The sequence below is a fragment of the Pezoporus flaviventris genome, unplaced genomic scaffold (genome assembly GCF_033815535.1).
Source record: "Pezoporus flaviventris isolate CSIRO_AGI_PZ_B2104156 unplaced genomic scaffold, CSIRO_AGI_Pfla_v1 ptg000063l, whole genome shotgun sequence".
In the NCBI taxonomy this organism is placed as follows: domain Eukaryota; kingdom Metazoa; phylum Chordata; class Aves; order Psittaciformes; family Psittacidae; genus Pezoporus; species Pezoporus flaviventris.
In genome coordinates this window covers 1,295,222-1,318,370 of record NW_026892611.1, presented here as the reverse complement: position 1 = coordinate 1,318,370, position 23,149 = coordinate 1,295,222, and the positions used below count along the sequence as shown (strand labels likewise).

Sequence of the window (23,149 nt, the reverse complement as noted above, 5' to 3'; positions counted from 1 at the left end):
TCCATTGCAACGCTCCTGGAAAGCAAAGAAACGCCCGGGGAGGGCTGGGACCCCCAGTGGGGCATCGGAGCGGTGCCGCACCGGGGTTAGGGGCTTTGGGACCTGCCTTTGTGTTACCGGTAGCAGGAGGAGAGACCAACCTGGCTCCTCGCTGAGGTCAGGCTGTGCAGAAGCCGGTGCAGCGGGCACCGAGGCCTCGGATGCAGCGGGGTCGGCGAGCACGGGATTGAACGGAACTAAGGGGGGGAAGCATAATAAAGTGCTGTCAGGCTGTTGTCATCTCCCCCCTTGCGTGAGCAGGGTTTGGGTTCAGAACACCCCGTCCCTGTTGCAGCATCCAGTCACCACACCCGTGTTCTCCCTATCCCCGCCATCCACCCCTTGGGTCCCTCATCCTCAGGTGGGGATACAGGTGCCCGCGGTGCCCCCGCATCCTTCCCTGCCTCCTGGAGCACCCAGGAAGCAGGAGGCGCCCTCCCGGCACAGGGAGCCCAGGGCCCCGTCCTTCGCCTCTCAGGGATGCGCTTGATGTGTGTAAACACGTAATTAACGGTAAGTATACACTTAATTGCTTGCGGCTTTGATTTGCATTCGGGTGCTGCGCTGGAGACGCCTCGATGCGAGGAACCCGGTCAGTTCGGACCCCGGCGTGTGCGGGTGGGGGGGTAAAGCCGAGCAGCCTTGGGGGGGGCCAGGCTGGAGGCCGCGGGGCTGCGCACCCTGAGGGAGGGAGCCTCGAACCGCGGCCCCGCGGGGGGACCGGGGTCAGGGCAGCCCCGGGGATCCCCCCCCCCCCCCTCCCCAGCCTCATCCCCGCGGGCCCCGGCGGCAGCGGGCGGGGCGGCACCTGCGGGGCCTCCTCCCGGCGCCGTCCCGCACCCGCGGGCGCAGCCGCCCCCCGCCGCCCCCGCGGCTCCCTCCCTGCGCGGCGGGCGGAGGCGGCGGGCGGGGAGGGAGGGGAGAGGGAGAGGAGGGAGGAGGAGGAGGAGGAGGGCGGGCGGCGCAGGCGGCCCCCGCGGGCCGGGGCGGCGGCGGCGGCGGCCCTGGGCAGCTCGGCCGCTCCTCCATCTTCTCTCGCCACAGCTCGCCTCGGCTTCCCCAGCTCGGGACCGGCCCATTGCCAGCCCCGCGGGGGGGGGCGGCCGGCCCTCCGCGCCGCCCCGGCCCCGCCGCTCGTCCCGACACCCCGCCGCGCCGGCCCGGGTCCGCCGCCCGCCCCGAGGTGAGGGGAGCGGCGGGGGCGGCGCCGCGGCGGCCCGGGCCCGCACCGCCCCGCCGGGCCGCCGCGCCGCCGCCTCCCCCCTCTGGGCCGCAGTGGTGCAGCCCGGAGGTTAGCGGAAGCGGCCGCTCGGCGCTGCCATGTTGAGCCGCCGCCGCCGCCGCCGCTTTGTTGTCGGCTCCATGTAGCTGAGGCCCGGGGGAGGGAGGGGGGGGACCGCGCCGCCGGAGCCGCCGCCGCCGCCGCCCGCCGAGGGCCGGGACGCCCCCGCCATGGAGGCCAACTGGACCGCGTTCCTCTTTCAGGTGAGGCCCCGCGGCGGCCGGCGCTGCCCGCGCCCCCCCCTCCCCTCAGCGGCCGCCCGCCGGGCTCCCCGCTAGGCCGGGGCTGTCAGTCAGCGCCGCCGCCCGGCCTCCCGCCCGCCTCCCCCCGGCCGGGCCCGCGGCGGCGGCGGGGCTCGACCCGGAGCGGAGCGGAGGGGCCCGGCCCGCCTGGGGCAGCGGCAGCCCCGGGCCCCGCGCCGCCGGCAGCGCTTTTCCCTCCTCGCCTCTGCCTCCCCGCCCGCCTCCCGGCTTGGCCGCGCTCCGCCGCCGCCCGCGATGCTGCTCCCTTATTTATTTATTTCCAGAGGAAGCCGATATCGTTCCGCACCTTTCATTTTCCCCCAAATAACCTCTTTTTGTTGTTGTTGCTTTGCTTTTCTCCCAACAACCCCCTTCCCCCCCCCCCCCCCCCCCCCCGCCGCCAAAAAGAAAAACAACAATAAAAACCAGCGCAGCCTTCCACCGGGCTCTAACAAAACCCCGATGGAACAAACACCGTGTCTGGGAGAATGCATTAATCCCTCTTTAACCGGCCTGACTCAGGGCCGCTGGCGGGGGGAGCTTGTTTTCGTTTAAAATGGGACGCGAGCGGGCCGGATTCGTGTGAAAACTGGCGAAATGCTAACGGTAACGGGCAGGAATAGGGACGGTGGAGCGGGCAACCCCTCCCTTTGCCAACTGAGTCACTATTTTCCCCCCTGTGTCTGCGAGAGGCTGACTTAGGAGCACCGCTGTTTATGTAATTCCAAGGGAAAGGCAGGGTAGCGATGAAAAAAGGAGGAGGAAAAAAGAAAGCACGATCCTCCCTTGGCTTTTGTGAGCCGAGCCCTTTCACGCCGGATCGTTTTCTGGTGCCTCCTGCTCTTTCGGAGCTTGGGAATGTGTGGCTGCAATAGGAGGCAGAGGGGACAGAAATAAGCAGCCCCGCACATCACCTTTGTCAAGGTACAGTAATCCCCTTTGCACGTTCCCGGCGGCGGGCACTCGCTCCCTGTCCTCCTCGGGATTAATCCCAAACCCGCCCCGTGACACGAGTTCGAAAGCCTGAGTTGAATGAATAAATCCGCCGAGAGCGAGCACCATTCCTTCAGAGAGGGGCAAAATCATTCCCTTGCAAGTACCGAGGGATGAGTCACTCGCTCGGGTGCTCTTGCCTCCAAAAACACGCCGGGAATGTTCCCGGGGAGCCGGTACCGGGAGCTGGGTTTTCCGCCTTTTCGCCATGGGTGATGCCATCGAGTTTGGCTGAGGGCTGGCGAATTATTCCTCACTCTAGTGGGCAGTTGTGATTCGCACGTAGGAAACTTCACGCTAAGAAGTTAATCTCCTTAGTTTAGGGCCATCTCCCTCCGAGCTGGGGCTGCTTTTATCGCCTTGCTGCCTCCCAGCTGAGCGTTTCCCAGGCTGGCAGCGTGGCGTTGCAGGAGCCTCCGTTAAGAAACGCCAAGTAATACTTTTAAGTACGTGTCCAGCGTCTTCCTGCTCCTCTTGATGCTGGAGGAGGGTTCTGCCTTTTGCAATAGCGGTGCCGCACTTGGATTTAGGAGTAGGATTTTGCTGCTTCTAATTAAGGAGTCAGCAGCTCCCTTTCCTAACGTGCTCAGCTCTGTGCGACTTGGAAGCATCTTCATAAAGCCGTGGCATGGAAGTTTTCCTCTGACTCCTTTATTTTTGCCCCAAAGAATAAAGCCTTAAGACCTTGGAAGAAATGTTGGATATCGTCCCTTGAGTCATTTTGTTCAAATAATGGTGTAGGGTGCGAGCATCCTCATGCAGCGGGCAGAAAGCGCTGTTCAGACAACTCCTGATGTGAGTTTAGTTCTCCTCCTTGCTCACCAGCAGCCTGTCAGCCGAGATCCAACTGGGATTAGTTAAAACTAGCAGGAAAAAGTGGATTTAAAAGCCCTTCCCGGTCCCTCCTCGGTATTGGTTAAATAACAAATGCCAGGGACTGAATAAACCCCTCATTCTTCTAGGGGGCTTTTAGCACGCTCCAGCTGTGACAGGATTTCTCAGGGACAGCTCACGGCGCTGTGTGTAGAGTTGTAATTCTTAGCTAAATGTGTTTGGAGGAGGCTTCGATGCCTTAATTCGAGCCTTGGCGGCGATGGGATGCGTGACTGTAAATTGCTCCTTCCAAATAAAGTTGTCTGATTGTGTTTAGGTGGCGTTTTGATGACTTGTAGCTCTCTCTTTAAAGGCTGCGCTACTGAGTAAGCGGTTCTTGTTTGGAGCAGTTCTCGTTGGGATCTTAATAGTGCCTGAAATGCTCATTTTGAAACCCACTTTAAGTATCTGCTGGGGAAAGTGAAAGTTGTATCTGTTAATGTGAGGAGGACTCATCCATCAAGCAGAGCGCTGGAGATATGACTCATGCTAATTTGTTGCTCTCACATTAAGGCTGGAGCGCAAAAAAATGTTCGCCTCTGGCATTGGGAGTTCACAATGCCACATCCTAGCACTGCGGGTCAGGAATTACAGCTCGCTGGTGTTTACTGCCCCCCAAGGAAAGCACAAATCAGTGCTAGAACCAAGGGGGGTTTGGCCCGGGCGAGCCAAGTATCACTGAACTGTTGACTTGATGTGAATGCTGGGTCAGGCAAAGCCGGGTCTGTGCCTGAATAGGAATGACTTGCCAGGGGCGTGCAGCAGGTGCCGGCTCCCTTCTGGAGCAGGGAGTGAAACAAATACCGCCTGATCCTTTGCTAAAAGGCTTTGATGCTGCAGCCCTCGGGAAGGGAGGAATACTGCTTGTTGCAAACAGGGGTTGTTAGGAAGACAGCCCTGCTAATAGCGGTGGCTATCTGGGAACCAAGATAAGCAGACTTATATAAGCAGCGGCTCCGTAGCCTGTAGCCTTATGAATATACATTGTTTTATGGCTCCCATCCGGATCGGTTCCGTAGCAATAAGTGCATCGTTGCCATCAAGTGCTCACGGTTCTTTAAGGCTTAAAAATATCCATAAACTGCGTAAGTTTGAACCTTGTCCAAAGGATTTGGGCTCTCTATTATCCGATCTGCTAGCTCTGCCTTTGTAACTGTATCTCTGGAGCTATCCTTAGGTGCTCTTAAGTGTCTTCTGATGCAGTTTAACAACATTGTCTAACGCTTATTTCAAGCTGGCTGTAAAACATCTCAGATTTTCTAGTTTTTAAATTAAAATTGTCTTTTAAGTACACAACTTGCTTAATATTGTGCTTTCAATGTGTGTGGTGCATGCTGGTTTTATGCAACGTAGATGTCCCAGTGGCTTTGTAAAATCATGGAAAAGGAGCGGCTGGAACTCCGCGTTTGCCACTGAAGTCAGGCAGGAGTTTAGTGGAGACGCTGGAGTTGGGACCGTGCTGGTTCCAGGAGAGCTCTGCATTCGGCTCCTCAGCAATCACAAAGCAGCCCCTGAGGCTGTTGTTTGAGGTGGCTGCTGTGGCCAGGCCCGGTGTGGTAATTCTCAACCTACCTGTTGCATCCCGAGCTCCGGCGCGGATGGGATCCAACCGGACAGGCTGGCCTGGCTCCTGCCGAGTCCTGCACGTTGTCACACCGAATCCAGGCTTTCTCCCGTGAGCCGTTTTCCTGTCACATAGGCTCGGAGTGTTAGGGAGCACGTATTCACACCCACGTGGGTCAGTGTTTGTGTCCACCGGTGGCTTCTATCCAAAGATCACCGGCATCGTGCTCCTGAAAAGTGAGTGGCTTGAATGCTGCAGGGCCCCAGCGGTGGCAGGAGGAGGTGGGACCCCCCCCCTGCAGCCAGGGGGGAGCCCCACTGAGGTGCTGTAGCTGCTGCAGCAGTCGGGAGAGGCAAAGTGGCCAGAGCTTGGATGCAACTAAGAATAAAGTCCCCGAGTGAGCTCGTGGAGGTACTGACTTCTCCAGAGGACGTGATGGAATGGATTCCCATAGGAAGAGTATTAGCCTGAGCGCGGTTTGTAGTGCTGCCCGTCCTGAACTGCTGTAAACGGAGACAGGCTGGGGGGCACGAGCCAGCGCAGCGTTTTGTTCGGCTCTGACAGCCTCGGGTCGTGTTATTTTGTGAAGGAAACCATAGGAAAGAAGTCCTGGAAGGCTGCAGCACTGATCCAATGGGAATGCAAGTTTCCCCAAACTCAGCTTCAGCCCTGGCACGCTGCGTTAATAACGAGACTGATTTAAAACTGGTCTGATGAGACCGAGGCACATCTTGAATACAGATGCGCTTAAACTGGCTTAGGGTGCTAGAGTGATTTATTTTAATGCTCCATTAGACCGAATTGGTTTGTGTGGTTTCTAAACCGCTTTAAATTTGAATCTGCTAGGGTTTTGTCCTAGTCTGACTGGAGGAGTTTTAATCACCGTGTTTTCTGCCTTAGAATAAACAGCCTCCAAATACAAGCGGCGTGTAGGACAGCCTGTAGCAGCACAGGCTGCAGCTCAGCTGAGCGGGGGATCCCCTTCTGTCTCTTCCCTTTAGCTTCTCCCACTGATTCTGTAGTTCGCAGGCAGTTGGTAGTGGCTGTTTTGAAACAGTTCTCAGGGCTGTTTTTTCCCCCAACGCCCCCAACTGTGTTCTCCAGCATCTCTAGGTATCTACAGTGCTCATCCAATTAGCTCCTCTGCCTATCACACAGTAGCTGCTGACGGAGAGAAAAAGGACATGTCACTATTCTCGTTCGTTTCCAGATGCAAAGAGCACGCTGTTCAGTGTATAAATGCGATGGGAGCCTGCTAAGTGTAGCAATGTGGCTTGAGACAGCCCTGGATTCAAGCTGCTTTGGTTCAGTGCTAACGCGCCAGCACGAGCCCGCTGTTTAAATAAGACACCTTAGCGCATCCTGGCTCCCTGTGGCTGCAGTCTGATTCTCAGCGTGCACTAAGCTCGGCTTAAAGGTGGGGCATTATTTTGCAACTCCTGTCAGTGCATTCATAAGCTCCAAAGATAGTCCCAAGGTGGCGTCTGATACGATCGCTAGCAAAACAAGTTATCTGTTATGTAAAGATCAAATGCTGTGTTAGGAAAAGATCTGACAAGCGCCTCCTTGTTTTCCATAGGAAGTGTTGCCCTCCGGAAACTTATTAATTATTTGCTTGTTATGATGTGTGCCATCCAGAATCTGCACAGCCAGTGCATGTACAGCGTGAGCGGGTTTGTTCTTGTCCAAAACCAGAGTTCTGTTCCCTTTTCCAGTTGTTAACTTCAATGGCTTTTGGTGTAGAATGCGCTTTCCTGTAGGTTGTCAATGTTCTCACCGTGTCAGAGCGAGCACCCATCAATAGAATTTAAGTGTGAATGTTTGGTTTTAGGCACACGAAGCCTCACATCACCAACAGCAGGCAGCACAGAACAGTTTGTTGCCTCTCCTGAGCTCTGCTGTTGAGCCACCCGATCAGAAGCCGATTCTGCCCTTACCAATAACGCAGAAACCTCAGCCTGCACCAGAAACATTAAAGGATGCTATTGTTGGGATTAAAAAGGAAAAACCTAAAACCTCCTTTGTGTGCACTTACTGCAGCAAAGCATTCAGGGACAGCTACCATTTGAGGCGTCACGAGTCCTGCCACACAGGGATAAAGTTAGTGTCACGGCCAAAGAAAACTCCCACCACAATGGTGCCCCTTATCTCCACCATCGCTGGTGACAACAGCCGAAGTTCACTGGTGTCGACTATCGCAGGCATCCTGTCCACAGTCACTACGTCTTCCTCTGCCACCAACCCCAGCAGTAGTGCCGGCGCGACGGCCATGGCAGTGACTCAGACAGCCAAGAAGCCCAGCAAGCCCGTTAAGAAGAACCACGCTTGTGAGATGTGTGGAAAGGCCTTCCGGGATGTCTACCACCTCAACCGGCACAAGCTGTCCCACTCAGATGAAAAACCCTTTGAATGTCCCATTTGCAATCAGCGCTTCAAGAGGAAGGATCGCATGACCTACCACGTGAGGTCCCACGAAGGTGGCATCACGAAACCCTACACCTGTGGTGTTTGTGGAAAAGGCTTCTCGAGGTACCATGTAGAAAATCCCAGGCGAGCTCAAGTATTGGCTTTTCATAACCAAGAAGGGTTAAGCTATCATAGCGAGGGGCTAGGAGAACCAGACATCTTAGAAGATTGGTGAGGGGATAAAGAGCCTTGTTTACCTCTAGGGTGTGGGTCTTGCTGTGAGCCAAAAGTGCTCGTTCTTTTGTGGGAGTGTTTTGAAACCATCTTGTGACCTCATCCAGGTCCATAGGACGAGTGTCCGTGTCACTGATGGGCGTCACGGAGCCCCTTGACCAGCCTTTGCAGAGGCCAGTGGCTGGATGGGGCACAGCAGGCAAACCGCCTCCTCGTCTGGTAGCAGGGTTGAGGTGTACTGACAGAGCAGTGCGGGGGAGCTTGCATTGCTGCTGGCTGTATTTACACCTGTGCTCGTGACAGAGAGAAAGCTTCAACCTTTAGAGCCGTTGCTCTGTCACCTTTACACAGGGTACCACCAAACGTGCCACTTTCAGGTGTGTTAAGAGGAACGTGGTTAAGTTTTACACAGCAGGTTGGGTCTCAGCGTAACCGTGTGTTACTCTAGCTGAAAGCCACTGCGTAGGTGAGGGGTGGATTTATTCGTGCTGTGCAGAGGGGGTGGGCTGCAAGGGGTCACCAGCAGTGTTCAGCACTGCTAGCCGCCGTGTCCTTACTATGTATTTGTAACAGTGTGCATTCTCTTCTCTGTTCCTCTCTTGTTTGCAGGCCTGATCATTTAAGCTGTCACGTTAAACATGTTCACTCAACAGAGAGACCCTTCAAATGCCAAGTAAGGGCTAAAGTGATTTGTTAAGAACAATGCCTTATTGTAACGTTAGCATCTCGGGTGAACAATCTTCCCAGAACTGTATTTGCTCCTGGACTGTTCGTTCACAAGGAAGTTTAGGAATAAAGTTACATCTGCCTTACGTACCAGCAGCGCTGTAGTTCTGATGGAAGTGTAGATGCAGTTTAAAAGGATGCTGCGGCTGCTCTTTAAGGAAGATGAGAGGCTTTTTGCTTTCTTGGAGATCAACATAGGTGCTCTGTTTTAAGATGTGCTTAACTTAGCAGTAGGATTGTAACAGCATCCTCAGCTCAGTGCTGATCACTGGAGTCATGTGTGCAGTGTGTTGCTCAGCATGTTTCAATTACGTATGTTCCTCACTATATCCATGTAAAATGGGTTGGAATAGTTGGTCCTGGGTCCGTTACTTTGCTGGGAGGTGAAAGCAAGTTGGTGTAAGTTGATGACTGAGTCTAAGAGAAGAAAACTTGACTGCCCTGGAACAATTAACTGTTTTGCTTGGAATAGCCATGCTTGTTCCAACCTGTGTTTTAGTGACTCATCGCATTAAATAAAAGCCTTGTGTAAAAGGAATAGCCTTAGTAGAAGGTTTCATTTCCTTGTTCTGATTTGGATAGGAACAAACGTAATTGAGCAATTGAGGGTATCAGGTTCATATTTGTACAGTTAAATTGTATCAAAACCCAACTTTGCCTCTTCTGGGCTTTGTTTATAAGATACCTCTTGTTATGGTAGGTAAAGCAACCACTGTTTAAAGACAGTTCAAGTAGCATAGAGTGTGATTTTTGCACGTACAAGGTAAACCAGCCTTATGGTGGGCATGTAGTTCATACTGTAACGATGCTGTCTGCACTTCAAGTGTAACTGTTGTCCTCTATATAGACGTGCACTGCTGCCTTTGCCACCAAAGACAGACTGCGGACACACATGGTGCGCCATGAAGGAAAGGTATCGTGTAATATCTGTGGTAAACTTCTGAGTGCAGCATATATCACCAGCCACTTAAAGACACACGGGCAGAGCCAAAGTATCAACTGTAATACCTGTAAACAAGGCATCAATAAAAGTAGGTGAACGTTTTAAAAACATTTCTAATAACAGTGTGTTTGCAAAGGGAATTGCCTTTGGTGACGTTAAAATGCCAAAACGCACCCCTCGGTCCTAGGCGTGCGTTTTAATAGGTGTGAATGCTCTGTTCACACCTATTAAAAATAGATGGTTGATAACAGAATCTTCTTCTGCTCAAGAATTGGCTTGTGTGGAATTGGTTTGCTGCTAGAATGTGCTGTTATCGCTGCAACTTGTGAGGGTAACCCATCTCTTTGAACAACAAGAGTTCCCAGGTTTTCTCAGCTTCTAAGTACTTGCTGAACCACACAGGCCTAAAAGTCCAGCAGGTAATTCTGGAGAGCTTAGGATATTTAAGAGCTGCTAAGATCTGGCAAGTTTCAGGTGTGAAGCCTCCCCTACAGCTCCTCAAAAATAGGAGAAAGATTTCTGTGCTTTCTCCAAGCTTTGACCCTTTGGGTTCGATGATGCCTCCCTTTGGCATTAACTGACAGGAAAAGCATTTAAATCCAGCCCTGAAACGTTTTGAGCATTAATGGCATGTGCCTGGTGGTGTGCAGGAGTTCAGATGGGATGCTTGTAATAGTTCCTTCTAGTCTTAAAGTCTGTGGAAGTGCTGAAGCCTGAACCTGGGAGTGCTTAGTAAGCAAGGAAAGGCTTGGTTTTCGCATCTTCCCTATTAAAATACCTGTAACTTAAGTTAACCTGCACGGTTAATGATACAGAATGGGTTTTCAGAGGAATCTAGAGGGAGAAGTAAGGGTTGTCTTTGGAAACTTTGTCCTTAATGCCTTTTAAACAGTATTAATTTACAGCATCTTTTCAGTGCCTGTTACTCCTGGCTAATTTGAAGGTCCTGGGAATGTCTGAAATGCCTGATGGTTGAGCTTAACACAGAATTTGGGTGTGAAGTATTTTTCAAGGTATAGGGTTACAGCTCTGGCTTCCCAAGCCAGTTTGGGGCTGCTCGGCCAGTTCACATGAGGCATTTACAGCAGTTGTTAGAGGTGGAAATGATGAGCTGTTGGGCGGCCAGAGAGTAGTAACGCACTGTTCTGTGATGTAAAGGTAAACTGAAAGTGTGAGGTCATACTTGGAATAACAAGTTAAAAGGCTTTTTTCTTTCAAAAGCTGAGATTTAGAACCAGCGCAGTTGGCTCAGCAGCTCGAAGTCTAGAGCCTGGAGACTTTTCTTCAATTCTTCCTAAAATGCAAACAAAATAATCAGAAAGGAAGTCAGAGCAGATGTTCCCGACTTGCACTTTGTGTTTTAGCTCTTGGAAAAGTAGTTTTCTAAAGCACAGAATTAATTATGTGGTTTTAAGCACCTTTGATTTTTGCTCTTGGAATCCTGTGAGATTCCACATGCTCTTTATGGAAGAAGCCTTTGTGATGTCAGCAGAAAACAGAGTAACTTTTCAAGGTGAATTTGTGTTCTTACTTAATTGGCATAGCGTGCATGAGTGAAGAGACCAGCAATCAGAAGCAGCAACAGCAGCAGCAGCAACAGCAACAACAGCAGCAGCAGCAGCAGCAGCAACAGCAACAACAACAGCAACAACAACAGCAGCAGCAGCAACAGCAGCAGCAGCAGCAGCATGTAACAAGTTGGCCTGGAAAGCAGGTAGAGACCCTGAGACTATGGGAAGAGGCCGTCAAAGCAAGGAAGAAAGGTAAAACAAACCAATACTTACAGTCTTGGCTTTGTAAGATATTGGAGTTGATAGTTCTATAGGGAGTTTAAGATGTCAGAAAAGGATGTCTTACAGGAACGTTTCATTCTTAGTAATAGCTAGAAACTAGCAGGAGGATAACATGGCCAAAATTACCCTGTTGTAAATGAGCTCCTTATTACCCGCTTCCCTTTGGTCTGTGCGCAGAGCAGTCATCATTATAAAGGGATGCTTGTGTCTGCTCCAAGGCAAGAGTGTGTTTTTTATCCTTGCATGTGGTTTTCAGCTGTGTTTGTGCATATTTACCAGTTGTTAACTTGTGTGCATATATATTTATATGTATATACACACATAACACCCTCGGTCATTGCATCATCATCAGTTTGCATGTGGGTGCTTTCTGTGTCCCTTTCATCATTTCTCCCCCCAATTTATTCCATTGGCTTTAGCATCATGTCACTGGCTTTGCAGAAGGTTTTCTAGAACACATTGTTTGTTTGTTTGGGGTATTTTTCACTTAATTGCAGAGCTAACTCATAAGTGATCCCATTTGTCGTTATCACTAGCTCACAGCTTACATATATGTGTGCTGCTGCCATTGCAGTTGAATGGCTTCCCGTTGTTGGTCAATGTGTCAGTTTGTGTCAAAGAATAGGTTGCTTTCAGTTTAGTGTAGGAGTTCAGCAGCTTAAAGTCTTCAAGTTACTGCTTTCTTACTCTTTCACAACAGTTTGATTTCTAATGCCTATCTGTGACTCTCCTTTTAGAAGGAATTCCTAGCCACCGCTTGCTGCTTTCACTAGCTGTTCTAGTAATAAATGTTATTGACTCACCTTGTTTTTCCTTTTCTCCTAAGCTTACTTTCAGTATCTTCAGTCTTTTTTCTTTTCTAGGTCTTGTTTGTGTATTAGGCTGCTTAGCTCCTTTTGCCTTGGTTGTTATTCCAGTTGAATTCTGTGATCAGACAGTGTAGAAACAGCTTCAGCATGTTCAGATGCAGTGATAACAGAAACGTTAAAGACCATCAGGCCACTAGATAAAGCAGAAGGGTGTCAGAGTTAGAAAATCTCTGAGAATTTGGGGTTTCTGCTTGTTCCTTCCTGTGTCTTGTTCCCTCTCCCTTTCCTGTTCAGATGATTGAATATGCACTCACATGAAGAGTGGGTTGGGGCAGACTGGTGGGTGAGGGAGGCGGGTGGGTAGAGGTGCTGTCAGTTGATACGAGCTTAACTGAACTGGGAAGGGGCACGGGTGGGATGTGTCTTCACATATTACTGTGCTTGAAAGGTGAAGCTAGATCAGACAGTGCCATGCCTCGTGCTGCTCTTTCCATGCTGATTCTCCAGTGCTTGTGCCCCCTGTTGCATTGGCTTTACAACACATTATGGGATACTTTTTTTTAGTCTAATACGATTCATTTTCACAATTTATTATTATTTTTTTACTCTTTCCCTTCCTTTCCACCCCTCCTAGATATGGACTTTGAAGAACCAACAGTAACCCTTGAATGGGGCTAATGTTGCTTTCAAAGTTAACTCTGTCTTGGTACATTTGTATTGCCCAAGTGGCAAGAGTGGACTCTTTGCTCCTGGCTTACCTCCTGAAACGTGGGTGTAGACTGAGCTTGGTGTCCTACCCTACAAATGTGGAGCAAGACACGGCTTAGAAGTGCTGTAACGTTGATGTAGGATGTGTTTTTGTTGGTTTCTCTAGCACTCATCCCTTCCCTTTACCCCTGTCCACCAACCCGCTTCTGGTTTTGGAGCCTTCTCGTATGGGTAGCCGGCAGGTGGTGCTGATGGATGTGTAGTGATCCCTCCACGTCCTGGACCGCTTCTGCCCGCTCCCCAGTGCCCAGCCCTGCCAGAGCCACCCCCCCCTACCCCGTGGCAGCAGGGCCGGGCACTGATCTGCTCCTCGGCTGCTTTGTTCGGCACTTAATTCCTGCTTGCTGCACCACCCAAACCACCCCACCAACCCAAAACCCCGCAGAGCAAGCCAAGCTGGTGTGGAGCTGTAGCTTATGTGGAAGCTGAGGAGATGCTGGGGGTTGGAAGGGTGTACTGGGTAGCCTTGAAAATCGCTAAGTGTGACCAGTGGAGTGGTATTTAGTGGCAATAATTAAGACTGAAATAAGCAGGTAAATATTGAAACGAGCTTTGCTTAATCAGTCCCTAATAATGACTTTTTAAAACCTTCACAGAATGTCAGTTCACCTTTGAGAAGGCTATAGAGTACGTACCATTCGGTATGTACACTCTCTCCTCTATTTATAATGTTCCTCTTGGGAGGATTTCTTTGACTGTACAGTACTGTTTTTATGCACATGGAAACCCTCTTTATAAGACAACCTCGCTTGACTTCTCAGGGAAAAAAAAAAAGATATTGCATTGAAATGAAGTGCATGAGAGTTTGTATTTCTTGTAGGCTATAGAATGTTAACAGTTTTAACTTACTAATAATTCCTAAAGAAAATGATGCCAGAATTTGTACCTGTTCTTGTTTGGGTTTTGGTTTTGTTCTTTTTTTTTCGTTTTTTTTTACTTTTTATTTTTTTTTATATATATATCTTGTCCATGGTTTTTTTTTATGTGTTAAAACCTTTTTGTCTTTTTATGTCTCATTTTTAGAAGCTGCTAACTTGTGCCAAACCTCCACTGCTGCTACTACGCCTGTGACTCTTACTACTCCATTCAATATAACGTCCTCTGTGGCTTCTGGGACTATCACAAACCCAGTCACAGTGGCAGCTGCAATGAGCATGAGAAGTCCAGTAAATGTATCAAGTGCAGTTAATATATCCAGTCCGATGAACCTAGGGCATCCTGTAACTATAACAAGTCCATTATCCATGACATCTCCATTAACGCTCACCACACCAGTCAATTTACCTACCCCAGTAACAGCTCCAGTGAATATAGCACATCCAGTCACTATAACATCTCCCATGAACCTCCCCACGCCCATGACGTTAGCTGGTCCCTTAAATATAGCCATGAGACCGGTAGAGAGCATGCCTTTCCTGCCCCAGGCCTTGCCCACGTCTCCTCCCTGGTAAAAAGAGTTTCTAAACAGTATTAAAAAGGATTAAAATGGAATCCTTACCAGCAGTTCTTTTCTGGGTTTTTGTTTGGGTTTATTATTATTTCTGTTGCTGGGGTTTTTTTGTTTCGTTTTGTTTCGTTTTGGTTTAGTTAATAATAAATTCAGACTAAGACACTGGGGCAACATGCACCATCAGAGACCATAGTAGCATCTTCCCCTGTTGATTTGGCTCGTATGGTTCAACCTTGAGTTTCACTGGAGCACTTGAGTTAACGCAAGTTTTCCCTCTTAGCTGACTGATGCTGAATTAGAGCAGATACTTATTGCCAGAGTTTTAAAAAAAAAAAAAAAACAACTAAAAAAACCCACCAGTTTTATGTTTTATCCCCCAAATTATAACTTAGAGAATTACTTTAATGTAAGCACTAGCAAAGACCCCTCTGCGTGTTTAACAGGGCGGATGGCTAATCTTAACTTGACAGTTGTTTAAGTTTCTGAGCTAGTGTAGAATCCTTGTCTGTGTTGATGTTTTTTCTTTTACGGAGTAAATGCATTACAATGTTGTCATTTTAAACAAAAGAAAAATGCATTTTGGAGAAAAATATGCATTTTACCTTTGGGAATATGGTAATTTCAGGCAGCATTCCCTATGGGAAAGGTGATACCAGCTCTGATATGCAAAGCATATGATAACTTATCATTCTAACTTCAACGTATAATAGGGATTGTGACCTGATATTTGGAGATGTAAATATTACCCAACATATTACCCTAAGGGAATAGAGCATTGTAGTCAACATTTTGTTTAAGAAAGCTTATGGTTTGGTGAGAAACAGCCGTGGCTGACAGAAGAGGAGTCGAGATGTATGTAAACATGGTCTCTGAACAGTCAGACCCCTATGGGACTCTTATCTAGGAGCAAAAGGAGTGCTTTGAAACTTAAGAAATATTGCTTTAAGCTGGAAGATTCTGGAGGCACTGGGTATGATTTTTATGCCCTCTGCCTCCCAATCAGAGCCTGCTGGTGTTGCAGCAGGGGACAGACGTGTTAGTTGTTCACTAGAAGTTTTGTCTTATATTAAATTGTATACAGTTTTTATTCTAACCACTAACTAGGTAGGATGCCCCTCCAGGACAAGCAGAGAGCGTCTTTTAATTTCTCCCCTATTTCTTAATCAAGTGTTGTGCAAATCTGTTCAACTTTGTAAATATTTGCAAACATCATCATTTTTACGTTACTCTTCTATTGTGTTAACACATTTCTATCAGTTTGTGGGGCTTTCTGGGGTGATGGTTTCAACTGTGCAGCCCAGAACGTCTCCACAAATGGTCACACATGTTTAAGCTACATGTGCTTTTTATTTCTTAACCTGTTTATCTGTACATAAAGTAGAAAGCAAGATCTAGGGAAACAGCTATACTTTTTCGACTATCATGTCACATATTCACGTTTTTAAACCTTTGTTTAAAAAAAAAACCAAACACCCTAAACCCAAGACTCTACATTAAAAAGACAAATAAAGATTACAGTTGAGATGTCTATATCTTAATGAAGTTGAAAGCTACAGAGATTAGAGTGTGTGCATTTTCACAAGAGTGCTAGCAGGACTGACTAGTCAAAATGGACTGGCTGCTTCCGTTCCTACCCTGCCGTGTCAGTAACAAGCAGTGATTGCCAGGCTGCTGGCTCAGGTGACAGGTATCTGTATCATTACGTGAAACTGTTCTAGGGGCTTGGACTACATAGTAAAACAACAAAAAAAAAACCCACAAAAAAAAAATAGAGCTTAGTGTAAAATAATTTTATAAATGATCTTTTGTACTTTAGGACATCAAATTGTACAACTTTTGTATATATAAAAGCTTAGGAACTTTCTGTTTAGCAGAAAGGAAACACATTCCTACACTTTTAATGTATATGTTTGTTATAATGTCCATGTAAACATATGCCCTATGTTTGTGCCTTTTAATTAGTTTGTCTCAATAAACAAAAATGTAGAGAAGAATATGTAGCTATGACTTTGTTACCACTGTTCTTACTCCAGATGTGTAGAGGTCTTCGTTTTTGCACTGTGTAGAGCATTGCGTGCAGACAGCTGCATGACTTAGGCTGATCCGGCCGGAACGAGGCATGTGAAGGGAATGCACCCCAGGAAAACTCCCTCCTCCCGTAGCGTAGAGCAGCCCGTGCTGGTGGGGCCGTGCATGTTGGGACGTGCAGTTTCCAAAGCATCTCTGCCACCCGTGGCAGTGACACCAGCTCGCACCAGTTTTACACAGTAGGTGTGTAGCGTTCTGCACCCGGGGACGCTGCAGAGATGACCCTTAGGTGAAGTTTGGGTGTCCCTGAGCTTAAAGCAACCCCCAAGAAGCATTAAAAGCCAAGATGAAAATGTGTACGAGACGTGGTGATCTATGAATTACTGACAATAAACAGGTGTGAGACTTAATTGTACGTTGTCAGTTCCTGTAGCACTGACAGTGGGTCCGTGCAGCCCTGCTGCTGTTACGTATACCCCAGCAGCGTAGCAGTAGAATAAACCCATTAAACCCCGGCAAGGAGACTTTTCGACATGACAGAGGCTTCCCAAACCACTAAACCACGCTGCTCTTAGCAGGGCATAGGAAAAGGGCTGTTTCCTCTTTTATTTTATGTTGGTTCTGCTCGAATGTACCTGGTTTATGTCCACAAAGCTACATTAGCTAATTGTCAACCTGTTTCATCTGTACTTGGGTAAACATTTGCTTTGTACTGTGTATAAATGGTTCCGAGGTGTGCTCCTCGGCTGTCTCGACGCGGACATGAATTTCACGTTGTAATGCCATCGTACGAAATACATTTAAGCTGTTTTTTGACACCCAAAAGCTACCTGGTCAAGTAGTTTATACGGCATGCATGCTACCTTCTAATCGCTGGTTCATCCACAGTCTAACGAGGCGGCTGCTGTCGGGAGACGACGTCTCGTGTCACGACAGCGATGAGCCATTCGCACGGCAGCTCGTGCCGCTGCGGCGCCGGGGAGTTTGAGGCTGTAAGCAAATGGTGGATGTGAAGAACAGATGCTCCTGTTACACCGAGTTAGTTGCGATGCAGCTGATGCGCTTAGCCTAGTTTATTTCATGGAAACTTTTAAGCTGGATCTAGTCCAACATCCAGGGAAGCCTACTGCTGCCGTTGATGTGAGTGGCGTTTAGATCCAGCCCGCTCAGGTCTCCGATTGCAAGGAGCTCAATAAGGGGTTTCTTTTTTTTCCTCCTTAAGTTTCCATAAGCATCCGGCCTTAGGCTTAGCACCGACTGCAAGTTTGGAAGTTGCGTTTTGCCTTGGAAGGATCGGTGCAGTGGAAAGTCAGAGCAGATCAGTGGCACGAGAGCTCGTCCTGCGGGCAAAGGGAGCCACCGGTGCCCGGCTGGGTGCTGGCTCAGCACTGCGGGCAAGTGGGCACAGGGAAGTAAGTATGAGAGCGCAGGCACCCGTGCTGCGGGAGCTGCGCCAAAGGTGTAGCTCGGGCACGGTGTTGCCTTGGTTTGGGGCACCCCACCGCTTCCAGAGGGTGTCTGGGGGGAGGAGGAATGTGGGGTTCGACCTTTTGTGTCTTGCCAGTGGGGGGTTACCCTGGGTGTTGCGAAGAGGGTGGATTTCTGTCAAGATCACGGCTAAGACACGTGTTCTTCTCAGTGTGTGAGTTACGTTCTGTTTGCCGTTGTTCACAAATAAAAGATTGGGGTTTTTCCCCCCCCCTTACAATAACTTTTTCTTGCGAGTGGCAGAAGAAACCCAAGTATTTAATGTGCTTGCATTTGTCCACGAGAGCTTTAAAGCAAAGCAGCACACCCCAGTAAGCTGTTTGAGCTGCAGCAATCCCACGTTACATAAAGGGGCCGGGGATTAGCCGGGGCATTACGGGTGGCGATAAGCCCTCCGAGTTCTGCTTGTTCTTCGCTCACTTTTATTTTAGCAGCAGTCCCTCTGAGCTGTGTTCTCAAGCTGCTTTGGGTTAATTTGAAGGCGCGGGGTTAGCTTCCCCTCAAAGAATGAAGGAAGGAGAACTTGGCTTTAAAGAACACTTGGGAGCATCCAGTCCACTGCTGTTTTCTTACCTTGGGGTCCCTGTATGGGCTCGGAAGCAGACTGCAGTTCTTCAGTGCTGGATCCTGCCTTGCTCTATTGGTGGCTCAGTTTCTCCATCTCAAAAATAGACTTAACATTATTTTCAAAAGGCAGCTATTAAAAGCACTTCCAGTTTTTAAATGCCATCGAGGTCTGTCTCAGTGCTTAAGTGGCCCTTTTTTAGCAGTGCTTTTCAGGCTAAGTAGGGAGTGTAGAAAGAAATCTCTTCCTCTCCTAATTGTCAGGCAGAATAAAACCCCATCCCCTTCTACCTGTTCGTGTAATTCCGCATGTTTGTACTCCTTGCTTATCTTTGGATCATTCACTCACAGCTTCCAGAGCAGCCACCGAAGGATGACAGAGGAACTACGTGCTCCTTTTTATGTCAAAAATAGCTTTCACCTTTAAGCGCACAAGGCTCGGGGACTGCTTCCTCATCAGAAAAAGAATGCCTGAGCTCCCATTGCGAATCCATTTTACAGCTGTGTTCACATTCGACTGTCAGCCCCTGCTGAAAACCGAGCGCTGAGGTCTTGACCTAGAAACAGCCCTTTTTTGGTATTGCTTTGGAAAAAGGTATTCCAGGGCTGGGAGAAGCCGAGCCAGGAGCTCAGGCCCTGATCCCAGGCTCAGAGCCTCGTCAGTGGATCGCTTCCTCGTGCCTTGTGTCTCCCTGAAGCCCAAGTAAAGACTGCTGGGAAAGGTGGGATTATGGTTTACAAAATTAAGAGGTTTTTTGTTTGTTTTTTTCTGGGGGGAGGGGGAGGTGTTCAGGTTTTGGGGTTAATTGGAATTATTTTTGTCAAAGTCCTGGGGTTTTCTTGAAGGAAACCTAAACACTTTTTGACAATAAGATACTTGTAAAGCATTTCAACGTGGGCATCTGGAATTACTGCTTGTGGCAGACCTTGGCTTTCCTCACAGAGCTTTTCCAGTGGCTACCTCCAAACCCGACCCATGTAGTAAGAAAGCAAGGGGCGTTTTGAGAGCGTGTGGACCCTTTTGTTTTCCAGGGAAGGCAGAGAGATTCCATTCACCTTTTCGCTTGTGCTCCCTGGCTGTCAAGACAAACCCATTTGTGTTCTGTGTTTTCTGTGCCAGGTTTGTTTTTCAGGGAATTCCTGATTCCGTTGGAACTGGTTGAATTAAAGTCACTATTGTAATTCCTTATAGTTGTGTATTTCTATTCCCATTTCTTCTTTACTTCCTAGCGCCATTAGCACCTAAGGCCCATATCAAAGGACAGTAAAGAAACTTGACCAAATCACCCATTTCCCCTGCCTGAATCAAGCCTGGATCAGGAAAAGAGATCATTGCAGTCAACAGATCTCTCCGCACAGCGCTGTGACACGGTAGAGATGCTCATCTCATCCGCGTTAACTTCGGGAAAGCAAAGGAACGCACTGAAAGCCGAAGGTTTGCCTCTGATGTTCTCTCTGTTACTGATGTCTGTGTTCCTTGTCAAAGCCTTACAGGTTGCCAGCCAGGCTCGGCACCGCTTAGCTGCCAGACGTGGATGACGCGGGGATAAACCTCGGCATGGAGCCTGTCCTGCGGGAGCTTTGGACCATCCCCGTGCTCGAGGCCGTCCTTTCGAGCTGGGTATCGGGAGCTGCGGTGTCCCGAAGGGTCTGGAAGCGGGGAGGGAAGCGGAGGCCGGCCCTGACCCGCTGCCGTGTGCGGTGCCCGCAGAACGGGAAGCGTTCGCTCCGTGTAAATCGGCTCCTGTGATGTGTAAGAGGAGCTCGCTCCCCGGCCTGGGCTGTGCTGGGCTGCGGGATGGCTGCAAGCTGTCAGGCGCCGGAGACCGGAGGCGGCTGCTTTCTGTCTGTGGTCGAAGTGATGCTCTGTTAGAATCCGCCTCCCGTGTTCAGCCCTTTGGGGCAGGAGTGCCGCATCCTCCTCCTCCTCCTGCATCCCCTGTGTGCACCGGGATGGGGGTCCAAGAGCCAGGAGCCGGGAACCGTAACGGAGGCTGGGAACAGAGCAGCTCCGCTGCGGGTGCCGGGGGTGCCTCACTCCACGCGATGCTGGGAAGCCTGGGAGCAGCACGGGGATTGCTGGGACCCCCCCCCCAAGGGACCGAGCATCCCCGCGGGGGCTGAGGGCACCGGGCGGTGCCGGCCCCCCAGCACCGAAGCGTGCGGACATGGGGGTGAACCCCAGCCCCGGGGGGGGTCAACCCCGGCCCCGAGCGCCCCCCGCCCGGCCCCGCTGCATTTCGGCCCGGCCGCCGCTAGGCCCCGCTCCCAGCGCCCCCCCGCCCCGGGCCTGCCCGGCCCCGGCCCCGGCCCCGCCGCGCCGCCCCCAGCTGCCGGGCACGGCCGCCCCCGCCCGCCCGCAGCCACGCACGTCTCGGCCCGGCTCCTTTCCATGGTTCCCGGCGTGACCGGTGCCTGCCGCCTCCCGCACCCCCGCAGCGCGGCGCCCACCGCCGGTAAGGGGGGGGGGAAGAGCCGGGTCGGGGCTCTTTGTGCGCCGGGGCTGAGCCGGGCAGGGCTGGGGCGGGCGGGCGGGCGGCCTGTGCGGGCCGCGGCCCGGAGCCTCGCTGGGCTGAGCCCGGGCCCCGGCGCTGAGCGCGGCCGAGCGCGGGGCTGCGAGTCCCGGCGGGGAGAGCGGGGGGTGCGGCCGGACCGGCCTCCAGCGGGGCCCGCGGCCCGGCGCGGCGCCTGTTGCGGCTGCAGCCCCGCGGCCTGGCCCCGCCGCGGCTCCCGGAGCGGCCGCTCGGCCCGCGGGCACCGGCGGGGTGGGAGCCGGGAGCGGGGGGGTGCGGGTGCGGGTGGAGCCCGGCGCAGGGTGCGGGGTCCCCGTCCGTGCGTGGGGCCGGGATGGGGCCGCCAGCCGTGGGGCAGCAGCGGTGTGACCCCTGCGGGGAGCGGGGGGTGCGGGCAGGGCCGCGGTTCGGGGGGTTCCTGCTGCAGGACGGCGTCCGCTCCTCTGCCCGGCTCCGTGGTGAAGCTCCCCGGTGAGCTCCGCACCCCGGCCGGGCTGGGGCACAGCTCGGTGCCAGCTCCCGGGCTCGGGGTTCGCTGCGGACCCCGTAAGGATGGAGGGCACCGTCCCAGCAGGCTGCTCCCGGCCAGCGCTGAAACTGACATGGGCTGCGCCGGTGGAGAAGGGTCTGAGAGCCTGTGCGAGCCCCTGCTCAGGGCAGTGCCCATGGGAGCCCCTGCTCAAGGCAGTGCCCGTGCGAGCCCCTGCTCAGGGCAGTGCCCATGGGAGCCCCTGCTCAAGGCAGTGCCCATGCGAGCCCCTGCTCAAGGCAGTGCTCTCAATGCAGTCTCCCCAGGCGGGATGGGAAGGCTCCTTTCTATGACTTTTTAAACAGTGGAGTCTCACCTCCTCCTCACACCTCCTCCTGCTGCTGCCTCTGACAGCAAACGTGGGGGGACGGATATCCGTGCGGGAATGGGTATCCGTGCGGGAATGCCGCCATCCCGGGGTGACCTGAGGTGACCGTGGCGTGGCTGAGCCGGCTTTGCCCATGGCAATTCCCCTTCACCCCAGGCTGATGAGAGCAAGCAGGGCTTCCCAGCGTGATAGCAAGTGCTTGGTTCTTATCTGCCTCCACAAACACCCTCTGCCAGGGAGCAGATAACAGGGATGCTGCGTGCTGTGGACTTGGGAGCTGCTGGCAGAGGAGCTGCAGGTCATTCGTGTCCAGTGGCTGTGCCATGAGGCTGAAATCCCAGGGTGGGACCCGCAGGGAGGAGGTTGCTGCCATAGCATCACAGGGTGCTTGTGGTCAGAGCAGGGAAGCTTTGGGGCAGCGTGAGTGAGCGATGATGGTGATAATTGTAAGCTGTAAAGTCAGGAAAGCGCTTGAAGCACGGAGCCCTTAGTAATGGGCTCCTCTCCTATGCTGTGGCCGGCGTGGCAGCGTCTCCATCACCGTGGCCAGGGTGTGGAGAGATGCCAGCTGGATCCTCGCCTCTGACTGATGGCGCTGGGACCAGGGTTTCCCCTCCTTGGTCCCTGCTTTGCGTGGTCTGTGGTTCCCTGTGGTCAGCGCGGGAGCTGGATGGGCGCAGCAGTGTGTGAGCTGGGCCAGGGCAGGCACGGAGAGGATGGAAGGGGAAAGAAACCCTCCCCAGCTGGGTGGAAACACAGGGAACGAGAACGGGGGAACATCTGGGTCTGGCTCTTGCACCGCTTCCGATGGGCACGGGGTGGTTCCCACCTCCGGGTGACGGCGGCTCAGATCCATCAAGCAGCCCCATTGCATCCCCACCCCTGCTCCAGCAGTGCCGCTGCACTGGGGTCCCCCCCCGTGTCCACCCTGGTGCTGGGGAGGGGGGGACACAGAGGCTGCAGTGCCCCATCCGCCCGCCTTTGATGTGTGTGAGTGGCAGGGCCATTGTGGCCCCTTTGTGCGTCCCTCGGTTCTCGGGGTGCGCACCAAACCTGCCATGGAAACCGGAGGAAACGCAAATCCCAGCGCTTGGAAAGCTGTCCTTGTGCCACCCATGGGGAAGGTGTCGTCGGGGCACCGAGAGCTGCTTTTGGGGTGCCTCAGGGTCTTGGCAGCGGGAGGAGCGGCGGTGACTCAGAGGTGACAATGTGACATTGATGGTTCTTTCCATCCTCTCCCGTTGCTCGGTGACAAAGAAACAAACAAGTGTCTTAAACGCCCAGCTCGGAGCCGTGCAGGAACTGTCCCCTCCTGCCGCGGCTGTGCGTGTCAGGGCTCTGGCATGGCCCCAGCGCTGGTGCTGCTGCCTCCGGCTGGTTTGGTTTGGGGTGATAGTGAGCAGGGGGAAGGCAGGCTGCCAGCTCGCTGGTGAGGATCCTCCCTGCCAAAGCACACCGTGATGGGAAGGGAGATAAAATCCATCCACGGAGAAGTGCAAACGCTTCAGGTCTTCAGTGCCAGATGGCTTTTATCAGCGATGGATGCTCTGGCCCTTCCTTGGGTTCCCAGAAGAGTG

The 23,149-nt window shown here is 51.9% G+C and overlaps 1 protein-coding gene across 5 annotated transcripts; it reads left to right on the top strand.

The window, feature by feature from the left end:
- The first annotated feature begins 1,291 nt into the window (after window positions 1-1,291).
- VEZF1 (vascular endothelial zinc finger 1) lies at window positions 1,292-16,116 on the top strand. 5 transcript variants are annotated; one of them, XM_061469969.1, is made up of 7 exons: window positions 1,292-1,524; window positions 6,825-7,630; window positions 8,243-8,306; window positions 9,207-9,390; window positions 10,847-11,065; window positions 13,269-13,313; window positions 13,696-16,116. In XM_061469969.1, the coding sequence occupies exons 1-7, from the start codon at window positions 1,492-1,494 to the stop codon at window positions 14,121-14,123; spliced, it is 1,779 nt and encodes a 592-aa protein (XP_061325953.1). In that variant the 5' UTR covers window positions 1,292-1,491; the 3' UTR covers window positions 14,124-16,116. The 5 variants fall into 5 exon arrangements, with proteins under 5 accessions (XP_061325953.1, XP_061325954.1, XP_061325955.1 ...); XM_061469971.1 differs by having other exon boundaries at window positions 1,293-1,524; window positions 6,825-7,543; XM_061469972.1 differs by having other exon boundaries at window positions 1,294-1,524; window positions 6,825-7,522.
- The last annotated feature ends 7,033 nt before the right edge of the window (window positions 16,117-23,149 follow it).

Coding starts and splice junctions, on each gene's coding strand:
- VEZF1 (XM_061469969.1), top strand. CDS start 1,492: ATGGAGGCCAACTGGACCGCGTTCCTCTTTCAG. Junction 7,631..8,242: donor CCAGACATCTTAGAAGATTG/GTGAGGGGATAA, acceptor TCTTGTTTGCAG/GCCTGATCATTTAAGCTGTC. Junction 13,314..13,695: donor TATAGAGTACGTACCATTCG/GTATGTACACTC, acceptor TCTCATTTTTAG/AAGCTGCTAACTTGTGCCAA.